This window comes from Pseudopodoces humilis, chromosome 3 (genome assembly GCF_049639895.1).
Source record: "Pseudopodoces humilis isolate 2021_Gansu_Grassland_sample_001 chromosome 3, ASM4963989v1, whole genome shotgun sequence".
NCBI lineage: Eukaryota > Metazoa > Chordata > Aves > Passeriformes > Paridae > Pseudopodoces > Pseudopodoces humilis.
The window spans coordinates 80,358,320-80,376,689 of record NC_142202.1 but is presented as its reverse complement, the minus strand read 5'-3'; the positions used below and the strand labels follow the sequence as shown (position 1 = coordinate 80,376,689).

The following is an 18,370-nucleotide window of genomic DNA, read 5'->3' as shown; positions in this document are numbered from 1 at the left end:
TACTGGTTTCATTCCTTAAATAGATACACTCCAAGTACAGTAAAATACGAGGCTAAGATAAAACTTCATTTCTCATGGAGAGGTTGTCAGAGTATAATACCAAACTGAACATTTACAAAGAAGCTAAACTAGCTGATAGAATAAGGCCAGCTTATTTAAGACTTCAGTCCTCTGTGACAGGGGTTTCAGTTTAGTATCTTCTAAAACATTGGAGGTACCTTTTAAATCTATCTTTGAGTTATACCACACAGGGAAAAAGGCTAACATTTAGTTTTATGATTCTTTCTTCTCCAAATGAGAACCCAGGGAACAAGATACCTGTTTCTCTTTGAATGGAGAAAATTTGGTCCTCACTGTGAGAAACAGCTATTAATAAAAAGTAGAGCTAAAAAGAATTCAAGCAGGCATCTAACTCAAACTTGTTCACAGTGTCAGGATAAATCTAACCTCTGTGACTGCTGACATATCTTTATCTAACTTCTTCTTAAGGTCTTCTTTCAAATACTCTTATATCTCCTCAGCAAGCTATTCCAGTGCTTAACTATACTTTAGGTTGAAAATTTCAAATCGAAACGTTTCTTTTCTTCTCCTTCTATTTTGGCCTCATGCCTACTACTGGAAAGCCTGTTATTTTGCAAAAATAACTTATTACATTTGAAGACCAATGGTGTTCCAATCAGCTTTTCTTATCTGGAACAATCCCAATTCATCCCCTCTTTCAGAAAGCTAAGTTTTCTTAACTTGAACTGCTGCACCCAAATCGATACACTGCACTGCAGGTGAACTGTCAGCACTGCTGAGTCAAGCCATCACCCTCTGTCATGTTCAAGAAGATTGTATTTAGTCACCAGGACCTCATATCTGGCTCTTTTGACCCAAAGACTGAAAGTGACTCTATCTCCTCAACAAAGCCTACTGGAAGGGGAAGACTTTTCTTTCATGTGTTTGTGACTTCATGCATCAAGTTTGTATCTTTCGCAAATTATTGTCATCACTAAAGCAGAAGGTGAGCCGAATTAAAAAAAACAAGCAGACTATTCCTGCAAGGAACTTGGATCCAGTAAAGACATCCCACGGATGGGAATGTAGCAGTGAGGTAGATAATACCTCCAGCAAAGTTAAGTTTTTAGAGGAGATTCTGAAGAACCGATTGCAGATAGCACTGATTTCTCCAGGACTGAAAAAGCTGTCCAGATATGAACAACTAGGTACTGAAAGTCAAAACATGGGTTTCAACAGTCTTTGAAGATTTTTAATGCCTATCTGATTCAGAGAGAGCTGGACCACTGGGAGATGAACATAGGCCCTGCAATATCCAGTTCCAGGAACAAAAACTGAATTCTTCCCTCTCTGGGCAGCAGCTGTCACTGACTTGACTCAAGGAAATCAAAGGATGAGGCCATAAATTATTTTGAGAAGCCTGCAATAACTTGCAAGGAGAAGGTCTGCTGGCTCGTACAAGTCTGTTCCTGATCACCACTGCCATATCTGCAATTGCCTGCAAGCCATGCAGCTGTAGGCAGAATTCACATTGCTACTGATTTTTCCTTCATAAAAAAGAGTGAAATGGGCGTGACCAGCCTGACAGAAGCACTTGGCTCAGAATCTGAGTATTGGACAGTTGCCCTCAACATGCAGGTCCCCTAAATTTGCTATTCACAAGTCTATTTTCTCAGAAACAAGGTTAATTTTAAAGCTGAGACAGCAGTAATTCCCACATTAAACTCTATGAGATGCTCAAAACAGGCATTCATACTGCAGGCACACAGACCATTGATTTTCAAATGTATGTAGCTAAAACTGCAGCACCTAAAAGAACAGAAGTAGTAAGAAGCCTGGTACTGGGTAAACCTTTTCTTCAATGATATCATTTGGGTGTTGAAGGCAGGGTTTGAATCTGTGATTTGTAGGCAGGATCATCTGAGATTCAAGAATGGTTACCTTTTCAAAAAGAAAAGGTAAAGCTTAATAAAATTTAAGAACACATTTTAAAGTTAGAAAGTCACTTTCTAAATCCACTTAAAATAACATGTGTCTTCAGAATTAAGTTTGTTTCATGCTCTTGATTATGACTTCTCACTTCAATCATCAGAAATACAGGACACCTTGTTCTCAGCCCACTTAATGTTTAGAGCATACGAATTTGGCATTTTTTACTTCTTTAGTCATTTTTATGACTTGTTCTGTCCCTGATTTCTAAATAAAAAAATCTTAAAAATGGTTCCTCTGAGGCATGGTTTTGGGAACAACAACCATCAGGCTGACACACTTCCACCCCACAGTCTCTAAAAACTAGCTGCTTGCTTTCCCAGATGAAATTAAGTCTTCCTCTGGCAAGTGCCAAGCTGGCAAAGACCAAAAATGGCAAAAAAGAGAAGTCAGAGTATGCTCTCAGTTTCCCTTGGTACTCTACCAAACAATCCTCATAACCAGCAAAAAAAAAAAAAAATCCCATGGTCTCGTTGGATGCCAAATTCTTTCTCCTATTTTATACTACACAGCTGTGCTTGCAGGGGAGGAGGAGGAGGGAGCCTACATAACACAGCTTACTCCTAAGACCATCAATCTGGTCTCCTGAAAAGAAAGCTGAGCTGGAGCACTGTAAGATCCCTGTTTTCCTTGAAGTTGTGGCCACCAGAGCACCCTGCCCCCACCAGAGGAGCTCTCAGAGAGCCATGAAAGCTGCTCTTCAAGCTGCTTTGTGGTGACAGAGTCAAAATGAAACACCACAGATTTATAACGAATGGGAATGCTGGGATACCATTTATCTTCATGGCTGATGTACTGTTGCTAAGCTTGTTAGCTGGAAAATGGACTGTCATTAAGTATTACCTGTCACTACATGATTGTCTGCTTTAAGGAAAAACAGAGGATATATGAAACATAAATAAAATCCTGCACTAAATGTCAATGACACTTTGCATTAAATATTTGTATAGGATGTGAGTTAGTGTTACCTGTATGCTCATTATGAGGGTGATTCAGAACAAGGTTATAATAGCAATAGATAAAAGCTTAAATATGACATTTCTCTGAGATCAGGATTTGCACAGAATTGCTCTAAAAAGAGTGTTTTAAAGTATTCCACACCTATTTTATTCAGCCTTTTGACTCTGAAAGGAATAATAACCCAGTTTATTAGATTACTGAACCCACTATCACTGCTGCTGGCAGCGGCTGTCATCACTCCTCGTCAGCAGCTTCCCTTATTCCTTCCCACTGAAAGGGGGGCACCAGCAGCCTGAATAGCAGATCTGTTTAACCGGAACTGCTCTAACACCATGACCTTAAATTTCACCCTGAATACTGGCTCCAGTTTTTGAAACAAATCAAAATGCAATTCACATCCATCTGCCAAGGCAGATGTGAACCACTTCTTGCGGACATCACAAGGGCACAAACAGAATTTTGTCACTTTTCTGACTATCATCGCTGTAGGAAGGAGAGAATCGGCCAGAGCACAGGTTAAACCCCTTGTGTGCAGGATAAGACAGACATTATTCAAGGATATGATTTTGAAAACCCATTCTATTGTCCACAGATTTCTAGAAGATTAATCAAAGCAAAATTAACAAAGGGTATTTTCCTAAAGCAGTGTCAACTGCTGCAACACCAAACATTTAATTACAGTTTTATAGGAAGGTAAGTCATGTCTTGTATAAACACAATAGATGTGAAATTTCAAGGTACACTATTCTATACCAAGTCTTTGCTTTCTGTGCAAGATTCTTCAGCCTTGTTACAGTAAACTGCAAAACTGAGAATGAATGTGTTAAAGAAAATCTACAGCCCTTTGGGGTTGATGCACTATAAATGCTTGGGAGCACAGAATAATTTTTCAGCAGATAAAATTGAACAAAAAAAATGGGAGGAAAACCCCAAAACGTGAGGAATAAGAACTTAATTTATATTGGATGTCATTTCATTTAAATTAGTAAGAAATGGCTTATTGCACTGAAGCCTTTGTCTGTTATTTAAAGTTTCAAAAAATAAAACTTGTAATCAAGTGTTAGTAGTTCCTTTACGTAATTTTACCTATCTCATTTTAAAAAGCTAGCAAACAATAAGAGGGGAGAACATTTTGCAGCACATCCAAAAACCTGAGGTATTCATTCTGGGCTAAAAGATTAGGAAGTGGTAAAAGTAAAATTCGTATTTCTCAATACACAGCATAATAGAAATCACATGTTAACATTGCCAGCCATCCAAATAGCACTTCATAGCATGCCAGGGGAAAAAATCCATTCCCATCTCCTACACTTGCAGGGAAAAAGGGGAGTAAAGATCCTATGGAAAAGATGAGATCTCAGCTGCTAGTGAGGCAAATGCTACAGCTGTGGGTAATTCAAACGGCCCCTCTTTTAAGAGATGGGAGCTCCTTCTTCTTGCCATGAATGGGCTTCTCAAAGCTTCGTGTGCACACTGCCCCGATCTGCAGCGGGCAGTGAAAAGAGAGGAAAGGCTCTAGGCAAGGAGAAATGTAGCCCTTCTAAAACAGCAATCATTTGACATGTTTGGAAGAGAATACAGAGTCCCAGCACCATAGGATGGCTGAGGCTGGGAGGGCATTTGGTGTGATTCCTTGCTCAAGCAAGCAAGGTCACCTGGAGCTGGCTGCCCTGGAACATGGCGAGAATGGATTTATTTTTTAAACCCATAATGAACAAAAAATGAAACAGAGGAATACTTGTACTACACATGCTTGTACATACACATGGAAAATTATACAAAAGCTACAGTAGGGTATTTAGTTGAAAGCATACTGATTTCAATATAAATTTACCACTGCATTACAAAGAGGTGATATCGTGAGTATACCATAAGAAAAATACACTTCACATAACCCTACAGAATCTGTCTTTATAGATTTTTTCAAAATTATTTTATTTTTAAAATTATTTCATTTAAAAAAATCTCAGCATGTTTCACTTGAAAGCCAATGTCTCTGAAAGTAGAGCACATGTCTATGAAAGTTTTCTAGTTTGCATATCTTATCAGAATTTGAGATTTATGGTATAAATATCTGAGCTATTATATGTCATTCCACTGTGCATTTTTCAAAATCTTGTCAGAGAAAGAATTGGAAGCCCCCATGCCCATCACAGCCATAACAACAAACCCAAAATCTTCCCTACAATTTGATTTCAAGAACAGAAACTTCCAGGTACCAAATATATCAATTTTTATATTAACATTAGAAGAACTGAATCTTAAAAAGGACAATGTTTGTGACACAGAAATTCTGATTTCTGAGAAGGGCACTGACTTAACATTGAATTGGTCACAGCATAATTTCCAGGTATAATTTTCCTAGTTATTCAAATGGCAGTCTGCTGAACACTTAATATATATTTTAAATAAAATCAAAATTTAAAATTAAATAATTATATTAAGTTATCTGTGGTCTACATTTCTTATTTTAGGTCTCTTTCTTTTCATAATATGTTGTTGCAATCAAATAGCACAGCTGTTAAAAACTAATGACATCTAAGGTCATGATGGATACCGAAGTTAATTCCAATCCAGTGCAATCCCTCCGTGTAAATATTTTTATTGGCATAAAATACAGGCCCTGTGTTCATCACGGGGGAAAGCATTGCAACTGTGGGCCCAGTGAAGTAACAAGAACTGTAACTCCAATAATACAGAGCAGAGAAACACTTATTTTATGAAATTGTCTTACACTACAGAAGGACCCACAGGAAACAAATGCACATCTCTTAAGACATGCAAACACTTAAGCCACTAACTGTGGTCAAGTAGCAGAAACTCTTTCAACAGACTCGCCAAAGTCAGAATGGGTGTGGAAAGGGAGCACTTTCAGCTGGGTTTGCGAGGGACAGGAAGGTGTGGCCCAAGCCAATCCCACCCACAAGCAGGATTTCAGCACTGCCCTGTACATCGGACTTCTGCTTTATCTTAGAGACTTGGTCAAGCTGGTTCGTTTCTTTAAGGAAATTTTCAAACTCTGAATCCCAAGCCTGCTTCCTTCGAGGGCGGTCAGGCACAGAACATATCTCACCCCAAGAAACAGCTTTGCTTAGCAACACAAGCCCCATGGGTCCATTCCCAGGCAGGCATTGGAAAGAAAAAAAAGGTATCATATCTTCTAGAAAATTCCATCCTTTCCTTATGATACCTCCTTTCTAAATATATTGGAGATGAGCAAACTTGACCTAATTCAGGAATTTCTAAATGTTGTGAAGTTGGACATCACAAAATTAATTCATATTTCTCCCATATTGGGAAATTATGAACAAACTCCCCTCAGTTTTGGAAAAGGTTCTCTAAGAGTTAGAACCAGATAAAAGTATTTGTTTTAAACCGAAGGCTTTCTCTGATTTTCTTTTCCAATAATTTGTCTCTATTTCAGAGAGAGAAAAAAACAAACATCAAGCTGATTTGTGATCAGAAAAAAACCAGACAGGAATCCAAAGGAAAAAGTGAGTATTTTCTCACTAAGGAAACACTACTATTGTGTTTGTAAGAAGATATTTTGAAAATATGACTATGGAGAGATTATTATAATTTCAGAGAGAAGAAATTCACCACCTATCCAAAAACAAAGATGCTTTTTAAAATGCTAAAGTACAAATAATTTTATTATTCCAATACAGATTTATACCATTTGGTCAGAATCCCGTTCACTTTTGTTCTCAATTCCTTGTGTACAGAGAGGTAATGCAGAAAAAGTTAGTAAGCTTTCTCCAAAGCAAAGGATGTGACCATACTGTAGCAGGGATGGAGACTGTTTCCAGAAATTCCTAAATATGCCTGTAGGTGATCCTTAATGATCAATCTTTAGTGGTTTTCTGTGATCATTGTTTTGGCAGACTTTTTCCAAATGTTCTGCAATTGTCAATTAGGGCCTGGTTGATCGCCTGTAAATAGCTGTGAGCTAAAAGAGGGTACCTGCAGATGGGTATGTGCAGCTTGCCATGTTTTCTTCTTCATTTTAGTGTCTGTCAGAAATCAGGATCATATATTAGGGTATTTTTTAGACTTGAGATACTGAAAGGTCCTCACTGCATCACTAAGATATATAGGAATCCTTTCTCTGAATAATATAGAGAAAAAAATCCTCAAGCCTTTCTAGGAAAGATATTAAACATTTCTTCCGATCTTAAAGTAACTTTCTTTTGAAAAATATTATTGCTAGAAGAAATTGTGTTTAAAATACCATGTAAGCACTATCTTCAGAAATTATGGCAAGTTAGATACAGTGTTATTTTTCTTTGCTTTTATTGGCCTGGCACTCTTGTCAGCTTCACTGCTGTAGAAAATACAATTTGCATACAGAGCAAGCCACTCTTTCAAGTTGCCTGGAAAAAAACCCATGCTATTTAAAAACTGAAAAACTCTAAGGATTTATAAAGAAGTTAGTACTATCCATTCTCATTATAGTTGCTAGGTGAAAGATCCTTCGGGTTTATAAAACTGGAATACAAAGAGGGATAAAAGATCAATGGGCTGTTATTCTATTTCATTTTATTTCAATTTTCCTATATTATAGGGAGAAGATGACATGCTATGAAAAAAAAAATGTTAAAGTTGAAGGTAACTACAAGGATATGATGACAAATGACAGAGACCAAAAATAAATGTATCCACTTTCACCTCTTGGAAGCTACACAAATATTAAGGATGGAGATCACCCAAAAGTCACAGGCATTGTTCGTGAAAATATCAAAGGCCTCAAGCACAAATTAGATTGCAGAAAAATAAATTAAAAGACTGCACATGGCTGCACACTTTTAAGGAAGGCTGATAGCTGCTGCAACAGTTCAGACAAGATCCAAAGGGATACCTTCCAACACTTCTGAACTTCAAGACACCTCCTTCCAAGGTGGATGAGAGAGAATGAAGTAGGTTGAAAATGCAAATACATAAAAGGCCTTGTCAAGTAAGTTTACCCATAGTTGATACACTTTTGCTGAAAAACTTCCATTTCTCTGAAACCGCATTCTACTTGAGCCTCTTTCTGATTTGGATTAAGGACCTTCATCTGCAAGGAAAGGGAATTCCCTGTAGGAGCTGGGCCTCTAAACAACCAGGGAAACTTCTAGATGCTCTTTGGCTTGCTATAATGAAGTGCTGTAGCCATGGCTACACTCAGACCCTTCAGGGTAGGAAGCACCATGCTTCTTACAAAGGGAAATGACATTTTATAATTAGTTTATTTCCCATCTGGGAGGTTGTCCTCCATAATCTGTTTCAGATGCAGAAATAGAATTCAGCCAGGCTTCTAACAGGAACATGGTTCATAGCCAAATCCCTAACACCAGAAAGACAAGGCCTATTTGAATCCACTGTCATGCACTGAAATACGACCTAGGTCCCAAGCATGATCCACTCAATAAGAACTTCTAGAAAACTCCAGCTCCTAATAGTTGGCTTCAAGTGTCACTGAAAACCATGAGAAAAGAAAACAGGTTAATTTCCCTTTTTGACCTATCACTGCTGAGACCCTCATATACCCAAGGAAACATGAGGGATAAGAGGCAGCTGGATACAGAGGGCTCTCTCTGGGTATCTCTCCAGCAGCTCATCTGACTTCAGCCTCCTCTCAAGGATGGGAGCCAGTGCCCTAGAGGAAGTTATACACTTACTGCCCTAGAGAAAGTTATTTTCCAGTGCTCTTTTCCTGACTGGATATAATAAGTAGCATACACCCCTTCAGCCCTACTTGTCTGTCTTCTTGTGAGGGAGGAACAAGATGCCTGTTTAGATTAGCGCTGGGGAACCCTCCTTGTTGACATTTCCCATACTATATATATTTTCCTTTTTCCAGATGCCAGAAATTATTCAGATGGGAAAAAGAGAGTCAAGGGGATCATTTCCCTCTAAAACTGAATGAGACTGAGGAAAAATTACATGAATATTTAACCGAGTTGTCAGCTTAAAAACTGAAATACAGTTTGACATTTATCAATCCAGCAGCATGGAAGAACAGTGGAGCAGTTGTCCCTGAAGTGACAAAAAACCAAGAAAGTACAGTCCTGGTTTGAGCTTTGACATTTGCTCAAAGAAGTCAGTAATTTATATGGGGAAAGCCATTCACATACTAAACTATTAAAAAAAAAAACCCAACAAAACAACCCAAAGAGTGAGCATCTAAATAAAGCATGAGGTGCAAATGAGAGGTCAAAGGTTAAGAGCAAGTGCAGCTCACCAAAAATCCACGCTGAGGAAACCCAAGACAAAATGTGACCTGTACATCTACAAGTATCACAATAAAGTCGATAGATTCTTCCCCTCTGGAAATTAGGTCTTATTTTTCTGGCTTGTGGGAACAAAAGTGAAGAGAAGGGAAAAAGTTTCTTACCTTGAATGTCATCATTGAAAGTGCAATACCTGTTACGGTACTTATGCAGGAGGCGGAATGCATTGGCATTAGCAAAATCCTCAAACTGAATGAGGCAGTTCATGCCATATCTAGAAAAACAAGAAATCATGAATTATGTTTAAAAAGTTTCAAAATTATACATTAAAAAGCTAGTAACATTTGTGGTCAGATTTTGAATACGAGTACAATACAAATCATACAACTCTCAACATATTTCTGTTATATTCATTACCTTTATGTTAATACAGATTATTTAGAAGACATAATCATACTACTAATAGTATTTATTCAGTTCTAAGTTATGAATAGAAGATCAGTGGAAAATACCTTCACCCTCTGCAGACATCTCAACAGAAGTCTCCACTGAGCAATTAACTAGTGAACAAAAAAAGGTCCCTCCCAACACAAACCACTCTACAATTCCATGGCTGTATCTTTATTTTTTTTAAATATGGAAATGCAAGACTCCTGGCACTAGATTTGTATGTCAATACCTAACAATTAAACAATTATCCTCCTGAGCCAGTAAGGTTAGTCATAAAATCAAAGTTAGTAAGAAGTTAAATGAAATTAATATTGCCACTATAGATCATGGAATGTTTTGGGTTGGGAGGGACCTTAGCAATCTTCTTGTTCCAGATCCCTGCCATGGGCAGGGACACTTCCACTACACCAGGTTGCTGAGAGCTTCATCCAACCTTGGCTTGAACACTTTCAGGGATGGGGCATCCACAGCTTCTCTGGGTGACCTGTTCCAGTGCCTCACCACCCTCAGAGTAAAGAATTTCTTCCCAGTATCCAACCTAATCGTAATCTCATTCTGAAGCTGTTCCCTCTTCCCCTTCTCCTGTCACTAAGTGCTCTTGTAAATATCGCCCAGTCCTTATATGCATTTTTAGTAGTACTGTCTCTGGATTCTTTGCATGCCAGTCACATATGGCATTTTCAAGTACTTTCTTACAACAGAATAAAAAGAACCAAAGCAATGAAAATATATCTGTATGTATCTGAACTACAGAAAGACTGAATTCAAGCTCACAGACATTTGCAAGAGGGCAAGATCTCAACAGCACACATCTTGATTGAGCCAAAGGAGGCTTTCCTTATTTGCTAACAGCACAAATCCATGAGAGACAGTCAAGCTGTCAATTCATGCTTCATCCAGAAAAGCAATACATACATTTAGTGAGCAGTTCAGTGTAAATACATTAACTAAGTTTTTCTTTAAACCATATATGTGTTTGGCAACCACATTAAGCAAAGCCATCAGTATTTTAAAAAAAGACAAAAATTCCTGTGACTAAACTCATTTCCACAGAAAACACATATTTACAGCTATATTACAATTAGCCAAATCTATGGAGATTCCACTGGCAGGAATGGTAATCTTTGCTGAAAATAAATACATCTTCAGGTTTGATGGAAAAACCTGGACTTCTTCAGCAGCATAATGACAGGCAACTGTTTAAAAGAAAATTTGGCAAGCCCAGTACTGTAAATCACAACTGAGTTCAAATAAAACACTAGAGCTAATTTCAATAATTAATTTAAATTTATAACCTGATTCAGTTTCTGACATAAATTTCTGTGATTCCATAAGGGTCCGGGAGCTGACAGCTGCATAATAATATGAAACTAATGAGATTATCACTCTGGAATCCTGGAGCTTGGTTATATGTGTTTCTTGGATGTCATTAGGCTGATCTGTTTCTTTATTTTACCATATATAACATTCCATTTTCTCATCTGCATTTTATTTTCTCTGTTTTCTTATCCATTACCTTTGTAGACAAAGACCAAAACTCCCTGTGAGTTATAATAAAAGAGTGTCCCTGTAGAAAACAATCATCCTATACTAGGCAGACTACCCATATTAATTCTCTGAGCCAGATATCGTGGCTGTTTAATTAAAATGGAAAAAATGCAGGCAGTCTAGCTCTGGCCCTCTGAGATTTTGGAGTCATAGCAGAAAAAATTCTAAGCAGCATTCTTATGCATTGCACATGTAACACCTGACATCCAGGTAAAAACCTGAGACTTCAGTGCTGCACACAACCAGCAGTACCTCATAAGACTTGTGAATTTTGAGGTCTATGTTCTTAAAAAAGTCTAATCAAATCCCATGAGAGGGTATCCCTGAGAGAAAAGAAAATTATGCACTGTTTCTCTGCTTGGAGTATTCTTGTTCTCAAAACCACTAACAGATGAGACATACAAATAAGTTAATACAAAATAGTTAATATCAGGCATTCCAGAAAATCCCTTAGCAATAATGAATTTGCTACAAAGGTGCCACACAGCTCTGGAAGCAATGACAATACCAAAAGAGCCATCAGTTCTTCTATGATCTCCACATCTTACTATTTTAATAACTTAAAGCAGAAAGCTGAGCTAAAACTTAAACCAATATTTTCTTTCCTGTATCACTGCAATAACCTTCCACCCTTCTCACACTCTGATGAACAGTTTCAGTTTTAGTGGCTTCTGCACTATAAAAGGTAAGTGCTTGAATCTACCCTCGTGGAAGCAGAACACGTCCTCTCTGTCTGCACCTCATACCCTGCTGTCATTGCAAATTTTTGGCTTGGAACTGTACCTCTTCACAGGTGAGTAGGGAACACAAACGACTGTGAGATGAGAAGGGAACCAAGCACTTCGGTGCTTGCTCACGTGCAGTCATCAAACCCTGCTGTGCCTTTCAAATCACTCAAATTCCAGCAACTGTGGGCCACTACAGTTCTGTGAGTCATATTATGCAGACAAGCAGATCTCCAATATAAATGAAAAACCTTTCATTTTGAGTATGTCACCAGCAGCAGAGCTCCTGAAGCAAGCAGGCATTTTATTCAGTTACAATGCTGCACAAATGGGGGTGGGAGTGTTGATCTGCAGAAAGGCTCTGCAGAGGGATCTGGATAGGTTGAATCCACAGGCAACATTGATATGGTGGTGTTTAGTCATAGCTTGGACTTGATGATCTCAGAGCTCTTTTCCAGCATAAATGATTCTGTGATATGAGTTACATAAAACATATCATGTCTTATGGCTTGCTCAAAACAGAGTCAACAGTTCTCCTGCTATCACTACTTTTGACCCAGAGCTACACAGGGGATTACTGGGGAAATGGAGGAATACGTAACCAACGTGAATGTTCATACTGAAAAGTGGTAAAAATAAATGGAAGGAAGTGGGCACCAACTGTCTTAACCAGTAGAAATTATGAGATCTTGTCCTATGCTGTCAAAACTAAAAAATCTGGTAGACATTCCTCCTCAGTGTGTGTCAACCATAATAAATGCACTAATGAATTCTTGAGTGTTTTTGTACTCTGGAAAACACTTCTCTGATAGCAATAGCTTGGCTTGAGTCCTGCCTAGGACTGATGGATTTTTGTAGGCAAGTGTTTTGTAGCTGTGAATTCCTCTCTTCCGCCTGTTAAGGATGTGTCACTGCAGTAGCTGATTAAACAAATATAAATTGTCCCTAGAAAGTGATAATCCAGATCACTGTTCCCCCTTGTAAATCCTGTTTTGTCACCCATGCCTTTCTTTGTACTTGGATTTTAGGTTCCTGCTCCAAGTCACACAGGCAGTCTGAATCAGGATCCAACTGGAAAGAAGTTCAAAGCCGTATTTCCTTTGTTTTGTTATGAAGAAAAATGCAGACCAGAGGTGGCAAGCATGCAACATCAAATTTGTCATCAAGTATGGGAGGTAAATGCTGGACAATGGATTAAAATGAACCGTCCCACTTAATAACATGTGGTTGCCAAAAAACTATGTCTCCAATACTTCTCTCAATTTCCAGCATATTTTTTGTGACAGTTTTAGCTAAGTTTTCACCATTTATAAGTAAATTTATATTCAGTTGTCCATGACAACAATGTTAGTGTTCCAAATAATTCTACGGAGTATATCCTTATGTAACAGACAGGAGAAAAATGTCCACAGCTCTATAACCATCCCAAATATACAGTACAAGTATTTTAGCAACTAAATGCTCTTGAACACCTCAACAGAGAAAACCCTCAAGAATCTGGCTTTTGGTGACAGTGGGAACTATAAAAGTTTGGGCATCATTTTGAATTCAAACCATATGACCAGTAAAATCTATGCTTATTTCTACAGCTAAGAAGCTTTTCTGGATGTATATTTGGATCATTTGTTCTTACTGCCAGCCATTGTTTTGGAAACCTTCCTAAAGAACAAGTGCTTTTTAGGTTTTCAGACCTTCCAAACTCCTATTTGACTTTTTTTTTTTCTGTTCATACATGCCTGGAACTGAAAAACCTTTAGAAACCATCAGAATTGGTTGCTGCCACCCATTCCTAAGAAGGAACAAACCAAAATGATAGCAACACTGGCGCTGTGTTCCTTGCCTTGTGCGTCATGCAGCTGCCCTGCCAGCCAGAACCATTTATAGTGCACCAGGACAATGTGGAAATTATCTCCTTCCTTCCTGCCCCAAATGCTGTAAGCTTGCTCATTACCACACACCCCACTGTTTAAAACAGATTTAAAGCATAAAGAACACTGCTACAAACTCCTCTTTGTGCCAGGACTTTGTCTGGATGCCTTCCCGCCCTCCCTCCCAACAGCTCTTAGGACCTGGGTGCCTTCTCCTCCTCCTCTCCTCTGAGCTATCTTTAACTTCATTTCACAAGGCAATTAAACTGCTGCAATGAGGTCATGCATCCATCCCAGCACCTCTTCCACTGCAACTGTAACCCGCTGCTCAAATTCAGCGCAATTTGAATGAGGGGGTTAGAGTCTTGCACAATAAATGCTACATATATATTCTGTGGAAAAGGTGGGCCAGATGAGATACCCTCCAGCAAGCACCCCAGCCCCTCTCCAGCAGATGGTACTACTCATGCTGCCTCTCCAACAGCCTGATGTGCTACAGCTGCATGGACAAAAATCTGTCCAAGGTGCACTGAGCTCTAGCCAGTTCTACAATGCAAATACCTTCTCAGAAGAGGTATCATTAAATGACAAATAACTTTCTCTGTCCTGAATTGGACCAGCAAGTCAGACAGGACATTCTTCACAAGAAGAGATTTTCTAAAGAACTTAATAGAAACTGTCAGCATCTCTGCTTTCCGCATGAAGGACTGCTTAAAATTCCTTTTTTATTCCCCTGTAGGCAACCACTGGTTTTATTTTAGCTACAGAAAACACATACTTTCATAGGACTATTTTTCATAGCCATTTTCTGTTTCCAAACCAATCCTTTCCTCAATGAGCTCAATCCATATCCAAAGTAGGCATGGAGATGTGGGAGATGAAAGCATTTAGCACCCACCCTAGTACCACCAGCATACCCTTTCTGCATTCACGTTCTCTTAATGAAATAAAATTCTACAAAAGGTTTCCATATTACTGTTCACTGGCATTAGCACAGTGCTCTGGCACTGTACCAGTGCTTCTAACACTTTTCTGCTTACTCTTTCCCTGTCCTGAACAGATTTTGTGTTCATTTCCATGGCCTTTCGATCCCAGGAGTAGTGAGGAGAATGGGCTGGAGATGACTCAATCTTCTCCCCTTTCTCCCCCAGCCAAAGCACTGCTACAGGTCTGGACTTCACAGCCTTGGGAATAGAAAGGCTTAGGAAAGAGTAGTGCTCATTTAGGAAGGTCTTGAGGGTGGTGGTCCTAGCCTTTGTTGTTCATAAGCAGAGAAGCACAACCAGATCCTCTGCCCACAGTCAGGCCCTATATACATAAAGGGCTTCTCTTAAGACAAAAGGTAATTAAATCATAAGTTTTTGTGGTATGCTAACAGAAACACTTGCTACAAGAAAAGGATGGTTGCTGTTTTTAATCTAATTTACCATCAGCCACTTGTGTGGCTGCCTCACAATGTAGCAGGGACTACTTTTTAAATTTAAGTCTTTCCAAGACCATCCTACTGAGACAAGTTGACAACAGTTCTAAACACACCCACTCTAAGTTTTGTGCATTTTCAAAGTGCTGTTAAAGGATTGATATGGATGCTCACTAGTGAACCTGAGCTAGATTTCTACTACTTCAATACCTGACTGAATTAACTCCCAAATGTCTTAGGATTGTAATATATAAAGGCTGCAAAAGCAGTTACTGCATTGAAATATTTTATTTCTTCTTGTTGCAAAATTATTTGCTTTTTGTTTTTGATTTTGATATTTATTGTAAAGTATAGCACACAACAATATTGTCAGGAACTGGGCTTGATTGTAACTTAAGACTTTCCCAGTTCACATGTATAGACTTTTGCAACAGTATTAGGGAGGGTAGTGTGAATGAAGTATGAATGGAAATGTGTGCACTACTGGAAGCAGCAGCAAAACAGAACTGAAAACAGTGGCACACACAGATAACAAAGCTGACTGAAGGAAAATTTAAAATGTCTCATTTACATCAAGATGAACAGGCCTGAGCTCTGGTAAGGCCACAGCTAAGACACATCTGGGACCAGGACCCTGCACCTTGAAAACAGCAACAATCCCTATCACAGCACATCACCTATGCTACTTCTTTATCCTATGGGCACAGCAGGAAGTCTGAAGAAACTGAACATGAGGACATACAGACACAAAAAATTTATGGAGTCTGAAGTAAGAAATAACCTGAGGCAAAATAAGCATGCCAGCACAGCTGCTGGATCTTAAAGGCACAGAAGACTTGTATAAAATCAAATCTATCACCACTTATCACCAGAACCCAGAGGAAGCATTGAGGACTTGACAGCCAGGACCCTTCTGCCTTCAGTGTCACACTTGAGCAACCCTGGTCAGACCATATGAACACAAACATGTTGATGCTTTGAATATGAAGGTGTGAGAATGAATAATAAAAATCAACTGTTTTGAACACCCTTACATAAATCCACCTCTCTTCCATAAAATTCCATAAGAACTTTCACTGAGTGCTGTCAAATCAATTTCCTATGGTGGATTGTGTCAAGTTGTCTCCTCTCTGCTGTGAAACAGGCCTCTCAGCAGGAAAGTAGATGGAGGGCCCAGTACTGAGATACAGCATAACGCACATTATACAAATAAATTACACTTTTGAAAGTTCACAAAGTTACATGTGAACTAGACTCTTACACTCAGTTCTTGACATGCCCAAACATCAGCCCCAGCAGACCAGATCTCTGCCATGAAAAAATACACCACACAAACTTCCACAAATGCAGAGGTATGAGGGCTGGCCTAACACCTCAGGTTAAATGAGAAGAGAAAGAAAACTATAGTAAATTTTGATAGTTTTCCTCCTTAAGGAAAAAAATGGTTCCATGTGAATTTGAAGTAAACAGCAAATTGAATTACTGTAATGGTTTCTCACGAATTCATACTGGTTCACTTATTACCTGATCCTGACCCCACCTAAGTCAAAAGAAGAACGCCAGGAGCCTGAAAATGTAATTCTACTTGTCTCCTAGCTATTCTACTACTTTTTCCAGTGTTACCACTTAGCTGATTTAACTGTGACTTAGACCAAAGAACAATCTCAAATTACCTTCAGTTTTACATTCACTTAAAAGAGATGAGTGTAGATTTGAAACAGATGACCTGAGATTTTTTTTTCTTTTCAGCCTCTTCAATTCTTCTTTAGAGACTTGGCACTGTGACACTTTTGGCTGAGGGAAGGAATGGTACTGAACAGATGGATTGGGCAAGTGTCTGAACAGACTAAATCAGAAAAACAGAAAATCAAGAAAGAAATCCATCTCAGCTGGAAACAGTAAGCAGTTTTATTCTTCATGAATCTTTCACTGTAGCTAAAGGTGTGTATCACCTCTTGCCCTCCCAAAAGATTGAGTGGTCTTTGTTAAACCTTTCAAGCTTACTTTTTTAATTTCAATTAAATGGCTTTACGCTATACCAAAAAAAGAGCTGTTGTAATATATAAAAAAAGAGCATGTAAAATGCATTACACTGTTTGATAAGTCATCCTACACAAATTAAAATCATTTGAACCTAGTTTCAAATGGGTGTTTCCTGGCTACTTCATGACTGCAATTTTTGAGAGTTACTGATTATCACTGTCTGGTTCAGATTGTCAGCAATTTTACTTTGCAAGAAAAATACCATAAAGCCACAGTTCTGAGGTTTGCCCTGGTGTTGGTATGCACCTGCACACCCTACAAATTAGATTTTTTAACACTCTAAATTTTGCAAAAGTCATCAAAAAAGAAGTAAGTATAGCAGCACTTGAACAGTGGTCATCAATTGCACAGGGCTGCTACAAGGAAGTCCTCTGCAGATCCTTTAGCATGAAAGATATTGTGTTACATGTATTACTATTCATAATTACTGTGATTAGTGGAATCATCTATTCCAAGAAGCCTGGATTCCTAAATCCAGACAAGAGGTGTTTCTCTGGACGCATTCTCAGATTTCTGTATGAAAACAAGAGCTGCCCTTGGAGAAAGCAAAGGTTTCAATTTGGCTGGAAAAATTAAATTTGCACTGATTGAGTGTGGCATTTTGCTTATACAAGATGCATTTGATTTTCTTGAGAATTAACCTTTATATAGTCACTGCCCAGACAGTAACTTTTCCAACTTTCCAATAAGGGAGAAGGGTCTGGATTATAGCAAAAAAATAAAAAATAAAAAAATCCGTGGCTGACAATTCTACGCCAGAAAGTTTTCTAATAATTTTTAGCTGTATTTATTTAACTGAACCAAATAGTATTTAAAGATACTACTCTAATAAAGTCGATTATATTAAGGTATTTACTTAAATATATGAAAATTCCAGCTTGGGTCAAGACTACTCCTTTGCTTTAACTTAAGTGCCTGTTTTGATGCCTCAGTGAATTAGGCCTGAGTGATTTATAGCAAATGCAATGCCTTTTTGGAAAAGGTATTGTATCTTTTGCCAGAATATAAAGATTGCTAACTAGTCTTAGGAGGGTGAATCAAGAAGACTGCACTTCCTTACATATTTGATTATATATGTATGAGATTATAGATATTTTTCCCAAAATAAAAGAGGCAGCTGGATAGCCAAATTAGTAGAAAGCCTGGGGCAGCACA

General features: G+C 38.4%; 1 protein-coding gene across 2 annotated transcripts in view; it reads right to left on the bottom strand.

The window, feature by feature from the left end:
- ME1 (malic enzyme 1) overlaps positions 1-18,370 on the bottom strand; it is a 153,821-nt gene that overhangs the window by 27,249 nt on the left and 108,202 nt on the right. For both annotated transcript variants that reach the window (XM_005518170.3, XM_014263648.2), the window contains exon 7: positions 9,326-9,435. In XM_005518170.3, the coding sequence (XP_005518227.2) occupies positions 9,326-9,435 (110 nt within the window). The remainder of the gene's footprint in view (positions 1-9,325; positions 9,436-18,370) is intronic.